Genomic DNA, 20072 nt, shown 5'->3' on the forward strand with positions numbered 1-20072 from the left:
TTTAGCTGCACCTGTGAAAGGTCTACATGAGTTGTTGGTTTTATAAAAACCTGTCTTGAACGTGCAAGTGGCACTGTGGCAGTCTGTGGGTATAATCCTTTCCAGATTCATCTCACCTACTGTTTTGTCGCCCACGCACCTTCTTGTAAAGTATGTGGGTGCAGTGCGGAAGTCTTTTTTCATTTGGTTATTAAAAATAAATTGTGGTGTTGATAGTTTTTTCTCTCTAGGGGCCTGTGTTGCATGTCGCTCCTCTGCTCCTCTAGCTGTCTTCCTTCTTTGTCCTGTGTCTCAGAAAACTGTTGAACGAAAGAAGGACTTGGAAACCAACAGATGTGAAGTACATGGTCTTGATGTTTTTGTACGTTTTACCGTAGGTACCACAGAGAACAACATCCATCTCTCCTGCCCTGGTCAGGAAAAACTCCCCAGGCAATGGTCTGGGAGCTCGCCATGGAGCGCACCTTATACGAGCCAGGTATGCGCGTCCACGCACACGCTGTCGCGCACACACACACACACACGCACACACGCATACACACACACGCACGCATGCACGCACACACACATGGAGCGCACCTTATACGAGCCAGGTATGCGCGTCCACGCACACGCTGTCGCGCACACACACACACACACGCACACACGCATACACACACACGCACACACACATGGAGCGCACCTTATACGAGCCAGGTACGCGCGTCCATGCACACGCTGTCGTGCACACGCACGCACGCACACACACACACACACACACACACACACACACACACACACACATACACACACACACACACACACACAGATGTTTCAAAAGGATTTCCCGTACAGTATTCCTCCTTGACCCTGTTGCTATTTCTCTATCGACGTGTGTGTGTGTGTGTGTGTGTGTGTGTGTGTGTGTGTGTGTGTGTGTGTGTGTGTGTGTGTGTGTGTGTGTGTGTGTGTGTGTGTGTGTGTGTGTGTGGTGTGTGTGTGTGTGTGTGTGTGTGTGTGTGTGTGTGTGTGTGTGTCTGCGTGTGTCTGCGTGTGTCTGCGTGCGCGTGCGTGTGTGTGTTACCATAGCAACCCTGACCTGAGGAGGACCGATGTCTCCATGGACACGCCCCTGAAGAGGACAAGCAGCGGCAGTTCATCTAACTCCAGCACCCCTAGCTCTGAACGAGGTACACACAGACCATCTAACTCCATCACCCCTATAGCTCTGAACGAGGTACACACAGACCATCTAACTCCATCACCCCTATAGCTCTGAACGAGGTACACACAGACCATCTAACTCCATCACCCCTATAGCTCTGAACGAGGTACACACAGACCATCTAACTCCATCACCCCTATAGCTCTGAACGAGACCAGACCATCTAACTCCATCACCCCTATAGCTCTGAACGAGGTACACACAGACCATCTAACTCCATCACCCCTATAGCTCTGAACGAGACCAGACCATCTAACTCCATCACCCCTATAGCTCTGAACGAGGTACACATAGACCATCTAACTCCATCACCCCTATAGCTCTGAACGAGACCAGACCATCTAACTCCATCACCCCTATAGCTCTGAACGAGGTACACACAGACCATCTAACTCCATCACCCCTATAGCTCTGAACGAGGTACACAAAGACCATCTAACTCTATCATCCCTATAGCTCTGAACGAGGTACACACAGACCATCTAACTCCATCACCCCTATAGCTCTGAACGAGGTACACATAGACCATCTAACTCCATCACCCCTATAGCTCTGAACGAGACCAGACCATCTAACTCCATCACCCCTATAGCTCTGAACGAGGTACACACAGACCATCTAACTCCATCACCCCTATAGCTCTGAACGAGGTACACAAAGACCATCTAACTCTATCATCCCTATAGCTCTGAACGAGGTACACACAGACCATCTAACTCCATCACCCATATAGCTCTGAACGAGACCAGTCCATCTAACTCCACCACCCCTATAGCTCTGAACGAGACCAGTCCATCTAACTCCACCACCCCTATAGCTCTGAACGAGACCAGTCCATCTAACTCCACCACCCCTATAGCTCTGAACGAGACCAGTCCATCTAACTCCATGACCCCTATAGCTCTGAACGAGACCAGTCCATCTAACTCCACCACCCCTATAGCTCTTGTAGATGGGCTTGTAGATTGGATATCTTGTCCACTAGTCCCTTCCTAACATTTTAGTCTAGTTTTAGTCATCATAGCTTCGTTTTTATTTAGTTTCCATTTAGTTTTCGTCAGTGGAAAAAGGTAGTCGACGGACATTTTTCGTCTTTGTTTTAGTCGATGAAATCAACACTGCATGCAAGAATACAAACTAAATCTTGGTCTTGGTGTGTGCGACCCATTACCTTTATTTCTATAATGTGATTTGAACGGGTAACGCACCACAAGTCAGAGCGCGGTGCGGTGGTCACAAAAACAATTATCTATGGTTTGGGAAAGGTGAAATGCTGCTGCTGCTGCTGTTGTTGTTGCACGTGGGATTGTTTTTGTATCTGTTGTCATGGCAATCTAGCTGCTGCTATCCCAAACTCCTCTCTATGCGTCATTATTACATGATCATGATATGATATAGTACATTATTGTCAGTTCAAACTGAAATGTGTCTTGCGACCCAGCAGCCAGGTATGCAGAACACACTTACAAACACAGATTTGTTTTAATGATATATATATATATATATATTATATATATTACAACATAATAGGTAACCCTGCAAAACCTGGATATATTTATACTTGCAAGATATTTCAACCTTACTACTACCATGTAAAAAAGATTTTTTTTAAAGCACATTTATAATAATTATTAAAATAATAATAATACATTAATAATTTACAATTGGGGGGTATCTTTCACAAAAAAATTATAAAACATGTTTTAGACATTCTAATGATCATAAAAATATATATATTACAGGCATTTTACTTACCGAGATTCCAGAGATTTTGAAGTTGTGTGAATTTCTGCCTCTGTGGGGGGCATAACTAGACTAGTAAACTAGGCAACTAGTCAACTAGTAAAAATCACTAGAAGTGAAAGCCCTGATCTGATCTGTCTGAGCCACCATTCTGTATCTATAGTATACTTTGTTGTACCGTGAATTACAACAATAGCAGATCTACAAGCTCACACCACATTGTGAACTTGTAGATCTGAATATTTTGGAGAAGAAAAACGTGTTTTGTAAAGAAATTCACTGAACTGCGGTGTGTGTGTGTGTGTGTGTGTGTGTGTGTGTGTGTGTGTGTGTGTGTGTGTGTGTGCGTTCATGTAATTCAGTCAAGGCTGATGGTTCGACAGCACTTTCTCAAGAGACCAAAGATGACAACAGAGACTCTTTGCGACCTAGTAGACCTGCAGTAAGTACACGCACGCACGCACGCACGCACGCACGCACGCACGCACGCATGCACACACACACACACACACACACACACACACACACACACACACACACGCATGCGCGCATTAATTCAGAATCATTGTCATCTACTCATCTCTGACCTAATCTCTCAAGACAGATTCAGCTTCTTTTTTACCTAATTGATTTGCAGATTGTCTCTGACATAACATTCCCTGTCATTTCCTCTTTTCTTCTCTTCACTCTGTACCTTCTGCACCTCCATTATGTATTCTCTTCTTCCTCTCTCTCTCTCTCTCTCTCTCTTTGTCTCTCTCCATTCTTCAGAGCTATAACAAAGCTGTAGATGAGGTTAGTGGAACTTTTCCTTCACCCTGCTCTCTCTCTCTCTCTCTCTCTCTCTCTCTCTCTCTCTCTCTCTCTCTCTCTCTCTCTCTCTCTCTCTCTCTGTCCTCTGATCAGAATAGGTTTATAAAGCAGTGATGTGGTTGGGTGGTTTTAGACAGTAATCATGCTGTATGTTTTTAGTCAGGTGTTCTGAGCAGATTCTATTATTGTCTCCGCCAGGCCAAAGGCATGCCATGGCCGTGCTATGAGCTTGTAAGATATATCTATCTACATATACCCATTTCTATAGCCACTTTTGTATATTTCACCTGATTGGCTAAGATTGATTTCTGCTACCTGGCCTGGCGGAGACCTGTGCTCCAAGGAGCATATTTCTAGTTGTCTCATTTAGCTATCGTTGCTGCAACTCTTTCAAACTCTTTCTCATTATTTCTGGCCCTTTTACTCTCCTGTCTCTCTCTGTCAACGTTCACCCATTCTCATCTGTGCTTTGGAGGAGCTGGTAAGGCACCGGACACACTCACACGGACGCGCACGCACGCACGCACGCATGCATGCATGCACGCACGCACGCATGCATGCATGCACACACATGTATCCGGCATGAATCAGGCATTCAAACCCTACACCACCCTATATCAAATCATATTTATTTATAAACCACATTTAAAAACATCTCTCGTTGGCCAAAGCGCTATACTGAACATGAGGAAATACTCCATAGACTTAAACAACGAGACTGATACTGTACAGCTCAAAAGGCGCAATAAGCAATAAAATGCAAATAACTATGCAAGAAGCATCTCCAGCATGCTCTGTCTGGGACAACATCAGTGATGTGTCCTGGCTGGGTCTCAACATCAGACACCCTCGCCCAGGAGACACTGCCGGGGATGATCAGGCCCTGGCTCGCCTCCCAGCAGCAAGCCACGGATCAGCCCTCTTGATCCACAGCCATCTTCTGGCTTTCTCTGCAGCTTAGCTTGCAGATTCAATGGCCATCTTCTCTGCAGGCCCTGTAACAACGAAACGACTTTGCAGAGTACGCGTCCTGCAGCCGACTTCTATGGGCTCATATAATGTCCTCAGCCATATCGGGTGGATTCACATGCTAGTCATTAGTGGTTAGAAGAGAGTCTTGACACTGGTCATAAAAGATAAAGTCAATGGGGCTGCGACAGAAAAGGTGCCTAAGTGTAGTTCTCGGGACCATATAGTTATATAAACGTAGATACCATCATATCTCTATGTCCGCTGCTGTTCGTTGCACTACTAGGGAGAGCCATTCCTTCTAACGTATGTATGCCCAATGAAGTAGGAGGTCTCTCCACAATTAGAATCTTGGCTAGGAGGTCAAGGTGGTCCGTTTAAGCCGGCGCCGGGCCTGGGTGGTGTTGATGTGCGTCCAGTGTTCAATGAGATGTCTACGTATTCATGTCTAGAATGCTTGGGAGAGCTAGTAGCCCCAGGTCAGCTGACCTGAGAGAAATTAGTATATTGTGGTGAAAATATGGTCCTCCAAGTGGCCTCTGAGCTTCACAGTGTGTGATGTAAAGCTGTGGTTTTCAAAAAATTTAATTTCGATGACCCCCAGTTTGGTTAGCCTCGGTCCCAGGCTTACTTATCTGCGAAAAGAAAAGCCTGGTCACAACGTAAGGCAGAGAAGCTATCATTTGACGGATGTATCCTCCGGAACATCCGTCAAATGTATTTCCCCCGGATACGATATTTTCCCGACCAATCACAACACTTGTTTCATTCGCGGAGAATGTAAACTGATTTGTAAAGCATCAACGTCATTTCCTTGGGCGATACTTCCGCTAAAATCCCGCAACTTCCGCCCAAACAAATGATAGCCTCTACAGCGTAGGTCTTGCCCAGGGTGCAGTTTGGTAGGCATTAGGCCATGGCGTCTCATAAACATTTGTACACTCTCAGAGTTACAGACCAGTAAGGGTCCATTTGGTTTCTAACTATAAATCATTTATAGCCGGGGAACCCCCTTATGGACCCCTTGGGATCCCCAGACCCCACTTTGAGATCCACTGATGTAAAACACCTCGCACACTTGTGTTGTGGTTTAGTGCAGCAAAGTGATTTTGAAACCAAAATGTTTATCAGTTCAAGTCCCAGCCAGGACTAATTACAATAAATTAGACACAGCTTGACTGGAAGAAATAAGCGTTTGAGTTGACATTAACTCAAAACTTTGTTTTTTTTAACAGCAGATCTTCAAGCTCACAACATTTCCCACCACGGTGCATTGTGTTAAGCGTACTGTACAATTATCCCAAACATGTGTGGTTGTGAGCTAGTCACATGGGTGTGCTGAGAATGGCACCTCGTTCTTAGGAGCATCTGTTCATCTATGGAATCTACCTCACCTTTAACCCTTGACCCCTGACCCCAGTCCACCGAGGCATGCTGGGATTTATGCCCTTGACTCTTCCTCTTCCTGTTTGGATCTCCTCCCCTGTAACAAGTAACAGTGACTAGACACTATTGTTGTTGCTGTTTATTTGTTCATTAACCACATTAACCCTAACACCCTTATACAGGGGGGGGGGACATTAGCCAAAAAATAGCAGATCTACAAGCTCACGACAAGGTAGTACTGCTATTTTTGTCAAAGAGATTTGTTGTAGGCAGAAGAAAGCAGTCCAAGTACAGAGCCAACTAGAAGGTCCAGTCTAGAAGGTTTATTTACGCAGTTAAAAAGAAAGCTGTGAATGTTTATAAACTCGACAGCAAGGACATTTGACTTGAAAATAGAATTGAACACTAGTAAAGTAAAGTATTCATTTGTACTAATATGAAGGTCATGATGAATAAAATATTGCATTTGGCAAATGTATCACATTATTCATTCAAAGGTTGTACCTTTGAAGTCAAGCTTTTTTATTTCTAAAACTTTCAGTCAACAAAGGCGCCCACCCCACCCCCCCAAAAAAAATATCCTTTGAATTTTTTTCAGAACAATTTTTCTACTTTGGGTTTTCTGGTTCAACAAGTTTCAAAGGGTCATATCCTTTTCAAATATTTTCCAATTTCAATGAACAATACATCATATGAAAGCTTACATTCTGTAGTTTCATAATGTGTAGAAAGCAGAAAAATGACCATGGCCCCATTGCCCCCCAATCTGGCCATGGCCTATGAGCCAGCCGCATGCCCGTACCTGTAGTTTATTTTATATATATATATATATTTTTTGTATTAGCTGTAAGCAACCTGTCGGTCAAGTTAAATACAAGCCCTAGCTACTTCTGAGGACTATGAAAGGCTTTTTATTGCAGCTGGATTCCAAGAATCCTGTCATTGACTGTACTCAAGTACTCAAAAAAGCTTTAGCTGAAGTAATATTTGACCAGGACTCAGTATCTATTCTTTGATTCAAGTACTGGAGTCGAGTACTTTGTCCACCGCTGCATTTAATTAACACTTTAAGTGCTGAAATGTCATAACGGTAAACAAATGATCGCAGCATCCTCTCCTGACCTCCTTTTCTTTGACCTTTGACCTCCAGGACCTGACGGCTCTGGCGAAGGAGCTGAGGGAGCTGCGCCAAGGGGAGGAGACGAGCCGCCCGCCGGTCAAAGTGACCGACTACTCTTCGTCCAGCGATGAGTCCCACAGCAGTGAGGATGAGGATGGAGACGGCGGGAACAATGACGGGACCGTCGCCGTCAGCGACATACCTCGCATCATGTGAGTGTGTGTCTGTGTCTGTGTGTGTGTGTGTTTGTGTCTGTGTGTGTGAGTGTGGGCTAGGCTCCGATGCAGACTGACAGTGTGTTGCGGGTTCGAGTCCCGATCCTGACGACCTTTGCTGTGTGTCATTGCGAACGTGTGTGTCACGCTGTAACACCACCCGCCCGCCACCAGAGGGCGCAGCTGTATCACACACAAAACACACACACATAAGCTTTTGCTTATAACCACGCCCCGCTTCTGTGGAAGTGGAAGTGCCTCTCGACTACAACAACTGCGGACTGTTTTTTTGGTCGATAAAGTATAGTTTATCATAGTGAAGGTCGGACGCCTGCCGTCTCATGCGAGGCACAGAATAGTAAATCATGTTCTGGCAAGAGTGTTTGTCCCCCGACTGCCACTCACAGCCCGTCCTTGCACAAGCTGTGTAGTATTTCAAATGACACGTCACTCCCCATCTGTCTCTCCCCATTTCCTGTCCATTGTGGGGTGCGTACGCGTTCCCGACATGTCAATAGTCCGACATGCGGAAAACGACCGGATTAAGGTTGGCGACCGTGTGTTACGGTTGGTGACCGTGCGTTACGGTTAACGACCGGATTAAGGTTGGCGAACATGCACTGCGCCGTGCTTGCCTTTATAGTTCGGTTAGGGTTTGAGGTATGTTGTCGTTCGTCGGACCAATGACTAGTCTGAACTAAGTACTGCACCCGTCTTTTGTATACTATTAATAAATGCAGAAAAAGCTAATTAATAATAATTAATAAATAAATAAATAAGCCAAAATGCCCCTTTTCCTGATCCTCACAAGAACAAATGTTTTATGGTAAAATGTACTTGGGGAATTGGGCATATAATTAGAAAGCTTTTCAGGTTGGGTTCAGGATTAGGAAGGACCGCGGTAGTTGACATCAGCAAGGCCATGTGGTCACAACGTGTTCCTGACAACAAATCAAAGGGGTTCAGATCAGAGACAAACCTCCTGAGAAGGCGTGTCTGAAGCCTGTCCTGGACAGGGGTCTCCGGATGTGAAAACAAATAACAGGTCAGGTTGGGGGTCAGGATTTGAATTAGCCATCAGAGGCTATAGGTGTAGGGGATAGGGTTAGAGCAGTGGTTTTCAACCATTATTCATATCAAGGTCCATTATTCATTCAGCATTTGAGCCACAGACCACCATTTGATGACATTTAGCCTCTCATGCCCAAAATCGAAAATGAAACCAAATCCATTTGGTTTCATTTTGCACTCTCAAGAGTTAAAGATCTATTAAAGGGTTCGTTTGGTTACCAACTCTCCGTCATTCAGCTGGGAACCACCTGGAACCCCCTCAAGGACCACTGGTGGTCCCCGGACCACTGGTTGAAAACCACTGGGTTAGAGTGAGCCTGATTCATATATACTTACTCCTACAGTTAATACTTTATTTAAAAAAAAATAACATATGTTTTGTGCTGCCACATCCCCATGGCAGCACAAATACAAAACAAAATCTTCAAAGAAACATTAAGAAATGTCTATAAATACAGATTTTTTTTTTTATAACAAAAAAAGAAAAAACACATTACATACAGTTAAACAAACAAATGCACAATGTCCATCACAGTTCCCTACCCCCACCCCACAGCTGACTACTCCAATTAACCACTATACATCCAAAGCCTCTTCAATATCACCTCGCTTAATGAAGTCCAAGGACTTCTCCCATATCTTATAGAATACAGCAGGTTTCTTCCTAATGACATACGTCAGTTGTTAATACTTGATGTGTCTGGCAGGCCGTCTGCGGGACAGGGTGCCAACGAGGCCTTTGGAAGGATGGGCAGTCCTAATGACTCTCACGGCGGTTCCTACAGCCACGCCTCCCAGGACGGTACAATGGTGATCCGCGAGGTGAGTGACCCCTCAACTCTCACCTTTAAACCCGCAAGGCATCCGCACTGCTGACAGCACACAAAGTGACACCTCACACATTCATCGGCTCTGCATGCATGGCAACTTTCTATTTAGTTCCCTCGCTTTGTTCTCTCTGTCTCTCTGTCTCTCTCTCTCTCTGTGTGTGTGTGTGTGTGTGTGTGTGTGTGTGTGTGTGTGTGTGTGCTTGTGTGTGTGTGTGTGTGTGTGTGTGTGTGCGTGCATGCGTGCGTCTGTGTGCGTGCGTGCGTGCGTCTGTGTGTGTGCGTGTGGTATGTTATTTTGGCTTTGAAGCGACTGGCTCCCCACTCTGAGTTCACTGTCCCCAACACAGCCACAAACAGCTCAGCACCAAGCTAGCTCAATAGCAACAACATGCAGCGGCCAATGTTAAACTAGCCGTTGCAAATGTGACATGACCGGGGAAACCCAGAACACAGTGTACAACCATTTAGAATAAGATGAATACCCACATCGGTTAAGATAGGAGCATGAAGAGGAATACCAACCATCCATGTATGAAATGTGCTGCAGCTCAAGAGTGTGCTAGGTATAATAGGGAGTGTTCAGTCAGTCAGTCAGTCAGTCAAAGGGCTGGGTGATAAGTCTTCAAATCAATACCACAATTATTTAAAGCTTTCGACCTCGATTAATTAACGATTAATAAAATAACAAATTAAGAGAAAATATCAGATTTACAAGTTCACAACGCATCACGGTGCGACGCGTTGTGAAATTGTAGATCGGCTATTTTTGCATGCTACCATAATTGTACAACACACATCGATCATGTCGATTGATTGATGTATACGAGAATGATATATAAAAAACCTGCTTCTCCATTATTCGATTAACCTACATGAGCAAGATTAAGTCGGTAAGTTAGAGTCTCTAAATGTCTATTTATATTTCCGGTTAATATCGCCCAGTCCAAATCCATGCCCCTGTCGTTGCTTTTGGTGTGAATATTTTTGAGTGGTGCAACCACTCCTAGAACCAGCAATGTCTGTCCATCCGTCCGTCCCAAGCCCCCAGTAAAGGCTCATACATACAGTAGTCTAGATTTTCGGTGGTTAGGTGACCACCGAACTACAACATGACGTCATGACATGAGCCGCAGTGAAGAGCAAACCACTGCCACCGCTCCAGCCCTTCTCTCTGTTTTTACTCACCACCGCTCAACGTTATTTCGCGGTGGTCGCGGTGGTCAGCTCACCACCGAAAATCCAGACTATGAATAGGCCTTAAGGCTATATCCAACATTGAAGATGCCACTACCTACTGGCGAAATGAGGAATTGCAGCACTTTAATGGAGGTGGACGGACATTCATGACGTCACGTGCGTAAGCCCGGACCTCAAAATTGAGGTCCGGGGCTAGGCTAGGCTAAACTTCCGCTCGCTTGTAGGTTTTTGCGGCTTCGATTTGGCAACATATAGCAACAAAATCACTTTTGGTGTGAGTGCAGCGTTATCCCTTCAGACACTTAACATAGTCCACCAACCTCATAAATGTTTAATTTCCACCATGCCGGATGTATTAACAGCTTGTTCAAGGTTCAAGGTTGTCTTTATTTGTCTCCCTTGGGATAAATTTGTCTTGGAGACAGAGTCACAGCTGCATACAAATAACATACACGTTCAAAAGAAAAAACACCATGAAACACCCAACATACAAAACAGAGATATTGCACACATTACCTTGATAAAGTGCAACTAGTCAATAAAGTGCATTCGGCAATCTCTGCAGTATAACCTAGTCATGATAACTCTTAACGTTTGTCTGGTGGATTATAAATGGCCCACTTCTACCCTACCTCATTTCTTAGAGCAATGGTTCTCAATGTGGGATCCGGGGACTCCCAGGGAGACTCCGGGGAGTCCAGTGTCCCGTCAATAAGAACATTTTGTACACCCCATGAAAGATATTTTTGGGCATCACTGAACCGCTCAGCCAATCACTGCCTATGCTTTGCACCTTTTTGAGTGCCTCCACCCCGCCTCTTTTTTCAGAAACACGGGGAAAGGAGGCGGAGCTCTGCCGCCGCCAGCAATGGTTTCCCCGGCGACGCTAATCTGTTCTCTGGCAACGCCAATCTGCCTGATTTGGTGCAGCAAAGCACATCCCCTCTGGTCTCCCCGAGCGACGACGGCTCTGGGGCGCAAGTAGGTTGTCTGGTAACCGGAAGAGTGGGCAACCTCAACGTTGTGGGCACATCAATGTTAAATTGGCAATTTATTGCCAAATGTAAAAGAAATTTCGAAAATGGAAGTAAAAAGTAATGTATGATTTCAACATTCTTGAACATTTGACATTTAAGTACCAGGTCTTATTCCCTAACTTGAGTAAACTAAAGACCTGGAGGCGTGATCAATGCCATTTGGCTATTCTGAGTGGCCAAAGAGCATTGATCACGCCTCCAGGTCTTTAGTTTACTCAAGTTCTGGAATAAGACCTGGTACTTAAGACACGCAAAATACAGCCCTTATAGTCTAATATTTCTACAATTGCTATAAATTGCTACAAAACCTTTGGCTGGCCAGTCATTAAGGGCATAAGGGCATCAGACGTTGAAGAGTAGCCTACATTTACATTGTTCTGATAATTATCTCCCGTGCATGTTCAAATCATGTATACATAATACGGTACTTAAGACCATCTTCTATATTTTGGGGGAAAATAGCTAATTCAACATTGAGTTGAACACAAATGTTTAGGTGCCCTCTCTTCCTGCATCCGGTTGTCCAGCCCCTCCCGTGTCAATCTGAACCTCCCCTACCTCCACTTTGAACCGTGTGGCTCCTTTTTGTCCCCACTGCTCCTGCTCCTGCTCCAGTGTTGTTTTCTGAATTCTTGTGAACTTTGGAAAGAAGTGAGCTGAGAAGCGACGAATCTATTTGGGAGTTTTTACTTGATTAAAATCTGTCAGGGGGTTTTCTTCAGTGACGCTCCTTTCTACCTGATCACACTGCGCTTGTATATGATTTTGTTTCCCTCTCACCTCTTGTGTGCACCTTTATTTCTTTGACTCATTAGTTCTTTTCCACAAATGGGACATTTAGATAAACATTTGCAGTATTTAGGTGCATGCATTATATTGTTACGGTAGCTACTAGCTAATAAGACTGTACACTGGAATTAACCTCTTAACCCCAGCGTCCATATTCTGGGTGGGAAACTACAAGCTCACAACGTGTCACCTGTGAGCTTCTAGAGCAGCTATTTTTGGGAAAGAGATTTGGTGTAGGTAGACGGAAAAAAGCCAATTCATGTCAAAAGTCTTCAAGTGGTTAATTAGTTTGTTTGTCCTCTCACTCTCCCTTCAATTGGCAGTACGGAGGTAGTGGGAGTGGTTCCAAGTCTTCCTTCACGCCATTCGTCGATCCGAGGGTGTATGGGACCTCTCCTACTGACGACGACGATGAAAACTCTGCCTCCGGTTGGTGTCCTCTCCGTTTCAGACAGACAGTTTTCCACAGCATTTACTGAACACATGACAAGATCATCTCGTCTCTGATTCTGTTCCTGAACTCGCACTGTTTTAGTACTATAGCGGTGCAGTGTGACTGATGAAATACGACTGAAATGATTATGCTAGTAGAGTAGTGACAGTCTGGGGCTGTTGTCCCCTTTGGCTAAAGATTGATCTAACCAATTCTGACCTGAGATCAGATTCTAAAAATGTCTTCTACATCAGTTTTCAGTTTTCATGAGTTTTCTGAAAAAGCTATGTTTCTATGTCAGTCGTTCTTCGATTTTTCTAAAATAGCAGACCTACAAGCTCGTAGCGCGCCACTCGGTGGCGCGCTATGAGCTTGTAGATCTGCTATTTTTCAATAGCTAAAGCATAACGTAACGCTAACACCAAAAGGTGTTCCCGCCCCAAAATGGATTAATGCAACTTATACGTGTTGGCACTTTCTTGGCCGAGCAGTTCCATCTGGCAGATTTGTCGTAATGGGAGGCAAACTGGAGCCCCTTTGTCAAATTATTTAATTTCAGGAAAGTAATATATTTACACAATATACTGTCATTCTAATGAGGTATCTAAAGAGCACAGACTATGTTTCTGACTGTACAATAACTATTGTACTGTCACGGTGAGACTGTCAATTAGTGGCAGCCTGTCAACCAGTTCTTGCGATGAGAGCCCATATACTCCGAGTCAGAAACGTACTCTGTGCTCAATATAATTATATGGTTATATTACATCAAAAAATGTGATCTGAAAACAATGTGTGTGATATGTCTTCTTTTATTTTCCTGAACCGATTATCTGACAAAGGTCACAATCATTAAGAGATAATGTTTATTCATAAGCTTTGTCCAGCCGGACATTGACTTCAATGCATTCCATCAAACTTCTGGCTCCAGTTTGCCTTTTTCAATACTTTTTACTTGTACTTCACTACAATTATTGATAAACATTAGTTACAAGTTACTTCATTATATTACAAAACATAATTACCATTTATACTTTACCTATTCAACAAGCTCACAATGCGTTGCAAAGCGACATTCTCTGAGCTTGTAGATCTGCTATTGAAAGGGTTTGACACATTTAAGAGTAACATCAGTGCTTCTCGGTGTGTGTTTGCCACGCAGCGCTGTTCGCGGACGAGCTGCTGAGGCAGGAACAGGAGCAGGCCCGACTGAACGAGGCCAGGAAGATCTCCGTGGTCAATGTGAACCCCACCAACATCAGACCGCACAGCGACACGCCCGAGATCCGCAAGTACAAGAAACGCTTCAACTCCGAGATCCTCTGCGCTGCACTCTGGGGTGAGGACGAAATGCACAGAGAAGCACTCGCATATCGTTGCTGTCGGGCAGAAACCTTGTATATCCACATTTCAACTTTTTATGTTTTGTTTGTAAATTCATGATAAAAATGTCAAAGATGTCACTGGTAGGCAAGATTCCGAAGAACTGTCTGCGATCTTATAATGAGCATTAGTGAGGGCCAATGATATGACCATCGGTTGAAAATGGTTGAAATGGTCCTTTAACAAGAGCTTGTGAGTTGTGACAAAATAATAACTACATTGGCTCCATTGAAACAAGGTTATTTTTAAACCTTCCTGAAAAGTAACAGTTTTGAACAAGGTTTCCACACGACAGAGACGGAATCTACTGTACCTACTAGTTACTACTGCCTACAAATACATTATACATACGTCATTGTATACTGTGTGCGTGTGTGCGTGCGTGCGTGCGTGCGTGCGTGCGTGCTGCGTGTGTGTGTGTGTAGGTGTGAACCTTTTGGTAGGAACAGAGAACGGCTTGATGCTGTTGGACCGGAGTGGTCAGGGGAAAGTCTACAACCTGATCAACCGACGGCGCTTCCAGCAGATGGACGTACTGGAGGGACTCAACGTTCTGGTCACCATCTCAGGTGAAGCACCCTTCATGAGTACTGAGTCAGCCTCGGTACCCAGGCTTTTATTTTCGTTCGCTACGGCTAAAAAAAACGAACGCCTGGTGCCCAAATGCGGAAGTGCAACCGAGCGGTCAATGTTAAAGCCCAGCTGCACGGGGTTTCCTCGTCATGAATCCACGGGTCCGCGACCGTCCGCCTGCAGTCCTTCCTCTTACCACTAGGGCCCAGCGCTTCAACGTTGGAGTGCCTCACTGGCCCCTTGGTGGACAACGTGCGACACTTCCTGGTCTAGGAGTGGGAGTGAACTACAGTGCAGAGGGGGCGTCGCTCTCAATTTAGTGACGTCAGTTTTCTCCGCTGTCTTCTACCAGGGAGGGGAGGGGCGGAACGGGGGGAGGGGGGGGGGGGGGGGGCAGGGCAGGGTAGGGTACTCTGATCGGTGACCCAATATTCTCCAATCGCACCCGCCCCTCTAGCCCATTCTGACCGGGCACCCATTTTGGTGTCAGCATCATGTTATGCTTTAGCTATTGAAAAATAGCAGATCTACAAGCTCATATCGCGCCACCGAGTGGCGCGATACGAGCTTGTAGGTCTGCTATTTTTTGAAAAATCGAAGAACGACTGACATTTTTAGAATCTGATCTCAGGTCAGAATGGGTTCATCAGACCAGTGTGTGTCCGGCGGAAACCTCGTTATGAATCTGATCTCAGGTCAGAATGGGCTAGATCAGAAAGCATGCTGGCTGGGCCAGGCTAGTACTGCATAGCCCTGGGAATGAGCAGTTCACCAGCCATGTGGCCCACAGTTGAAGAACCTACTAACCTAGGCGACTTGTTGTGTACACGTACACCCAATGGACATGATGCTAGTATGTCACACGATGTATGGTGCATCATTTCTTACTACTGTACGTACTTACTGTACCCTAGGCCTAGATGCTGAATTCAAATCAGGGAGGCATTCAATAATAATTTTTATAGACTTTGGTATTGAGTTGGCCGGCGATTGAACTCCCAACCTTCCAATCTCAGGCCGGACGTGTCCGAAAGATGAGATAACATGATCTGAGAAGAGATTAGATTAGATTAGATTAGAGTACATAAAAGGTTAGATTAGAAGAGAGGAGAAGAGAAGAGGTTAAAGTAGTACATAAGAGAGTAGATTAAATGATCTTAGATAAAATGATATGAGGTTAGATCAAATGTAGTGACAAAAAGATTAGGGGTGTTACAGTAAAGTGCTCCCTGTTCTCTATAACAGCGGTTTTCAACCAGTGGTCCTCGAGGGTGTTCCAGGTGGTCCCCAGCTAAATGATGGATAGTTGGTAACCAAATTGACCCTTGTAGATCTTTAACTCTTGAGAGCGTACAATTATAATTATAATTCTTCATTGTAGCTCTCATGAGTTAAATTATTGTTAAACATCTGCATCACTAAATTTACAGGAAGTCTAAACAATTAGAGAATGTAGAATAATTGTTATTTTGATCAACGTTTGCCTGTTATCTCTCCTAATGGTACCACATCAATACAGCAATGGAATTGCTATATTGATGTGGTACCATTAGGACCATTATTAGGACCAATAGTTTGTTGTCCAACGACAACAAACTATTCTTTCGTTTTGGGTCTGAGAGGCGAAATGTCATCAAACGGTGGTCCGTGGCTCAAATGCTGAATAAATAATGGGCCTTTTTGATCTGAAAAGGGTTGAAAACCACTGCTCTATAACCTTGATCTACAGTATATCGCATCAACGTTGATCACTGTCTCTGTGATGAAAGGCTCATACATAATCTGGGTGACCACTGAACTACAACATGACGTCACGAACCGCGGTGAAGAGCAAACCACCGCCACCGCTCCAGCCCTTCTCTCTGTTTTTACTCACCACCGCTCAACGTTATTTCAGCTCCGGTGGTCAGTGCACCACCGGAGCTGTGGTCACCTCACCACCAAAAATCCAGACTATGAATAGGCCTGAAGTGCTCATCCAGAATGGTTCCTTCCTTCTCCTCGTCCTCAGGGAAGAAGAACAAGCTGCGCGTGTACTACCTGTCCTGGCTCAGGAACCGCATCCTGCACAACGACCCCGAGGTGGAGAAGAAACAGGGCTGGATTACCGTGGGAGAACTGGAGGGCTGCGTACACTACAAAGTCGGTGCGTCTTAAAGTTTACATACTGTGTGTGTGTGTGTGTGTGTGTGTGTGTGTGTGTGTGTGTGTGTGTGTGTGTGTGTGTGTGTGTGTGTGTGTGTGTGTGTGTGTGTGTGAATATGTACTGTACAGAAGAACTACACAAGTATAGCGTGTAGTATGTGTGTGTACGATGTGTGTAGTATAGTATATGTACTTGTTCCTATATACTCTGGTCCTGCAGTGAAGTACGAGAGGATCAAGTTCTTGGTGATCGCTTTGAAGAACGCTGTGGAGATCTACGCCTGGGCCCCTAAACCCTACCACAAGTTTATGGCCTTCAAGGTGACACGCACGCACGCACGCACGCACGCACGCACGCACGCACGCACGCACGCACGCACGCACGCACGCACGCACGCACGCACGCACACACACACACACACACACACACACACACACACACACACACACACACACCACAAGCATATTACAAAGCTAAACATTCAACAAACACACTGAAGTGCTCCCCTCTCTCTCTCTCTCTCTCTCTCTCTCTCTCTCTCTCCCTCTCCATCAGTCGTTCACTGACCTCCAGCATCGACCCCAGCTGGTTGACTTGACAGTGGAGGAGGGCCAGAGGTTAAAGGTCATCTACGGCTCCAGTGTGGGCTTCCATGTCATCGATGTGGACTCTGGAAACCCCTACGACATCTACATCCCCTCCCATGTAAGACACTCACACACTCACTCACTCACTCTGATGAGCTGGCTGGGTCGAATGTAAGACACTCACTCACTCTGATGAGCTGGCTGGGTCGAATGTAAGACACTCACTTACTCTGATGAGCTGGCTGGGTCGAATGTAAGACACTCACTTACTCTGATGAGCTGGCTGGGTCGAATGTAAGACACTCACTCACTCTGATGAGCTGGCTGGGTCGAATGCTCAAGGTGTTGATGGGTAGATGTGAGTGAGTGAGTGAGTGAGTGGGTGAGTGGGTGAGTGGGTGAGTGAGTGAGTGAGTGAGTGAGTGAGTGAGTGAGTGAGTGAGTGAGTGAGTGGGTGAGAGGGTGAGTGGGTGAGTGGATGGATAGTTTGTGATTAACTGCGTGAGTGACAGTAACTGAATATGTGAGTGAGTAAGAAGTTATAAATGACAAGGTGAGGTTGTGAATGGATGACAGGGTGAGGTGAATGGATGACAGGGTGAGGTTGTGAATGAAAGGGTGAGATCACGATCGACAGGGTGAGGCTGTGAATGAAACCGTGGGATGATGATGATTGACAGGGTGAGGTGGTGAATGGAGGACAGGGTGAGGTGGTGAATGGATGACAGGGTGAGTGTGAATGAATGAGAGTGGCAGGTGTATTTGAGAGAGACTCTTGGCGACTCTACTGGTCTGGTCCGAGGCCTTACCGAATCAACACCTCGACAAACGCAACCATCCCTCTGGACACAGTAAGAGACAAAAGGGGCCGTTACCAAAGCAACCGCCTCGCGTTGCTCTTGGCAACAGTGTAACCATGCCGTATTCCATCACCTTGTTTCCATGACAATTGCATGTTTGTTTGTTTGTGTTGTTATGGAGCGGGGGGACTCCGTTGTTGCAGCAGTTTCTCTTCGAGGACATAGGGAAGAGAAGCGGGAGAGGGAGGGAGGGAAGGAGAGAAGGAAGGTAGAAAGGAAGGAAGGAAGGTTGGAAGGACGGGAGCATCGCAAAGGAAAGCGGGAGAGAGAAAGAGGAAGAGAAAGAGAATACCGAATGCCCCTCCCCCCCAAATACAGACTCACACTGACAAACCCCCTCCCCCCCAAACCCCCCCGACCCATGGCCTACCTCCTCCCGTGTGTCGCCCCTGGCAGATTCAGAGTCAGGTGACCCCCCATGCCATCGTGGTGTTGCCCAAGACGGACGGCATGGAGATGCTGCTTTGCTACGAGGACGAGGGCGTCTACGTCAACACCTACGGACGCATCACCAAAGACGTGGTGCTGCAGTGGGGCGAGATGCCCACCTCCGTCGGTACGTGTCCCAGACAAACAACCACCACAAACACACACACACACACACACACACACACACTCCACACGTCTGTTCTCTTAACGCCACACTCCTCCGTCTTGCTTTCTCTCCTGTACTGTCCCCAAAAGCACGCGTGCTCACACACATGCATGCACACACACACACACACACACACACACACGCACACTTCCCTAACACTGTATCCTTATTTCCCTTTATAACGCCCCCCCCCCCTCCAATCCTCCGACCCGGGGAAGAAAAGAAAAAAACGTAAACACCCACACAAACAACACGCATTCTCCTGAGGCAGAGAACCACACATACCTCTCTGTTTGTGCCTTGCTTACTGCCTGTCACACCCCTGGGAGTGAATTAGCACTGGGTTGTCATGATCAATGCTGACAGAGACTTAGCAGAAAGCTCATCACCAACTACTGCTGCATGCATGCTTCAGATTTATGCTTATGAGATGAAACCCCCACAGGCAGACACACGCATGCATGTGTGCGCACACACGTGCACACACACAAACGCATGCACGCAAACAAACATGTCTGCCTTGTTATCCATCGCTTCCACGCCCCGCCTACTTTAGAGCAGTGCTTCTTATCTGTAGTTGTGTAACAACTGTTAGGGTTGTATTCTGTCTCAGGATGTCAGTTGTGTTAGACATGGCGTCCTGCATGGGTCGGTCTACAAACATGAGTCCAAGATCAGATGATAAGTAGCACTCTGGGTGCCTAGGACCACACACACACACACACGCACGCACGCACGCAAGCATGCACGCACGCAAGCACACACACGCATGCACGTGCGCGCGCACACACACACACACACACACACACACACACACACACACACACACACACACACACACACACACACACACATACACACACCTAGGTATAGGGAGGCATGCTTGTGGCTGGGCGATGTTGTCTGTCTGCTGTGCCGCTGTCCTTTGGTCTTGTTTTGTTCTATCCGACGATTTCAACTGTGACCTACATGAATATCAATCAACTTTTGTCCCATTCAAACTCTCTTTCATCCTTGGTGCCGAAGAGTCCTGTGTTTTGATTTGTTTTTTTCTAACCAATGGTCATTGTTGACTATTTAATTATGGGTCAGTAAACTAAATAGGACAAACATTTATTTTC

At 45.8% G+C, this 20072-nt stretch overlaps 1 protein-coding gene across 2 annotated transcripts in view; it reads left to right on the forward strand.

The window, feature by feature from the left end:
* The window catches only part of tnikb (TRAF2 and NCK interacting kinase b), a 69637-nt gene that overhangs the window by 45796 nt on the left and 3769 nt on the right, over window positions 1–20072 (forward strand). For both annotated transcript variants that reach the window (XM_083778468.1, XM_083778469.1), the window contains 12 exons: window positions 378–478; window positions 1069–1169; window positions 3310–3389; window positions 7266–7447; window positions 9229–9343; window positions 12698–12803; window positions 13970–14146; window positions 14616–14759; window positions 16775–16909; window positions 17129–17229; window positions 17465–17614; window positions 18753–18912. In XM_083778468.1, coding sequence (XP_083634594.1) covers window positions 378–478; window positions 1069–1169; window positions 3310–3389; window positions 7266–7447; window positions 9229–9343; window positions 12698–12803; window positions 13970–14146; window positions 14616–14759; window positions 16775–16909; window positions 17129–17229; window positions 17465–17614; window positions 18753–18912 — 1552 coding nt within the window. The remainder of the gene's footprint in view (window positions 1–377; window positions 479–1068; window positions 1170–3309; window positions 3390–7265; window positions 7448–9228; window positions 9344–12697; window positions 12804–13969; window positions 14147–14615; window positions 14760–16774; window positions 16910–17128; window positions 17230–17464; window positions 17615–18752; window positions 18913–20072) is intronic.

This window comes from Protomyctophum parallelum (genome assembly GCF_964188405.1).
Source record: "Protomyctophum parallelum genome assembly, chromosome: 12".
NCBI lineage: Eukaryota > Metazoa > Chordata > Actinopteri > Myctophiformes > Myctophidae > Protomyctophum > Protomyctophum parallelum.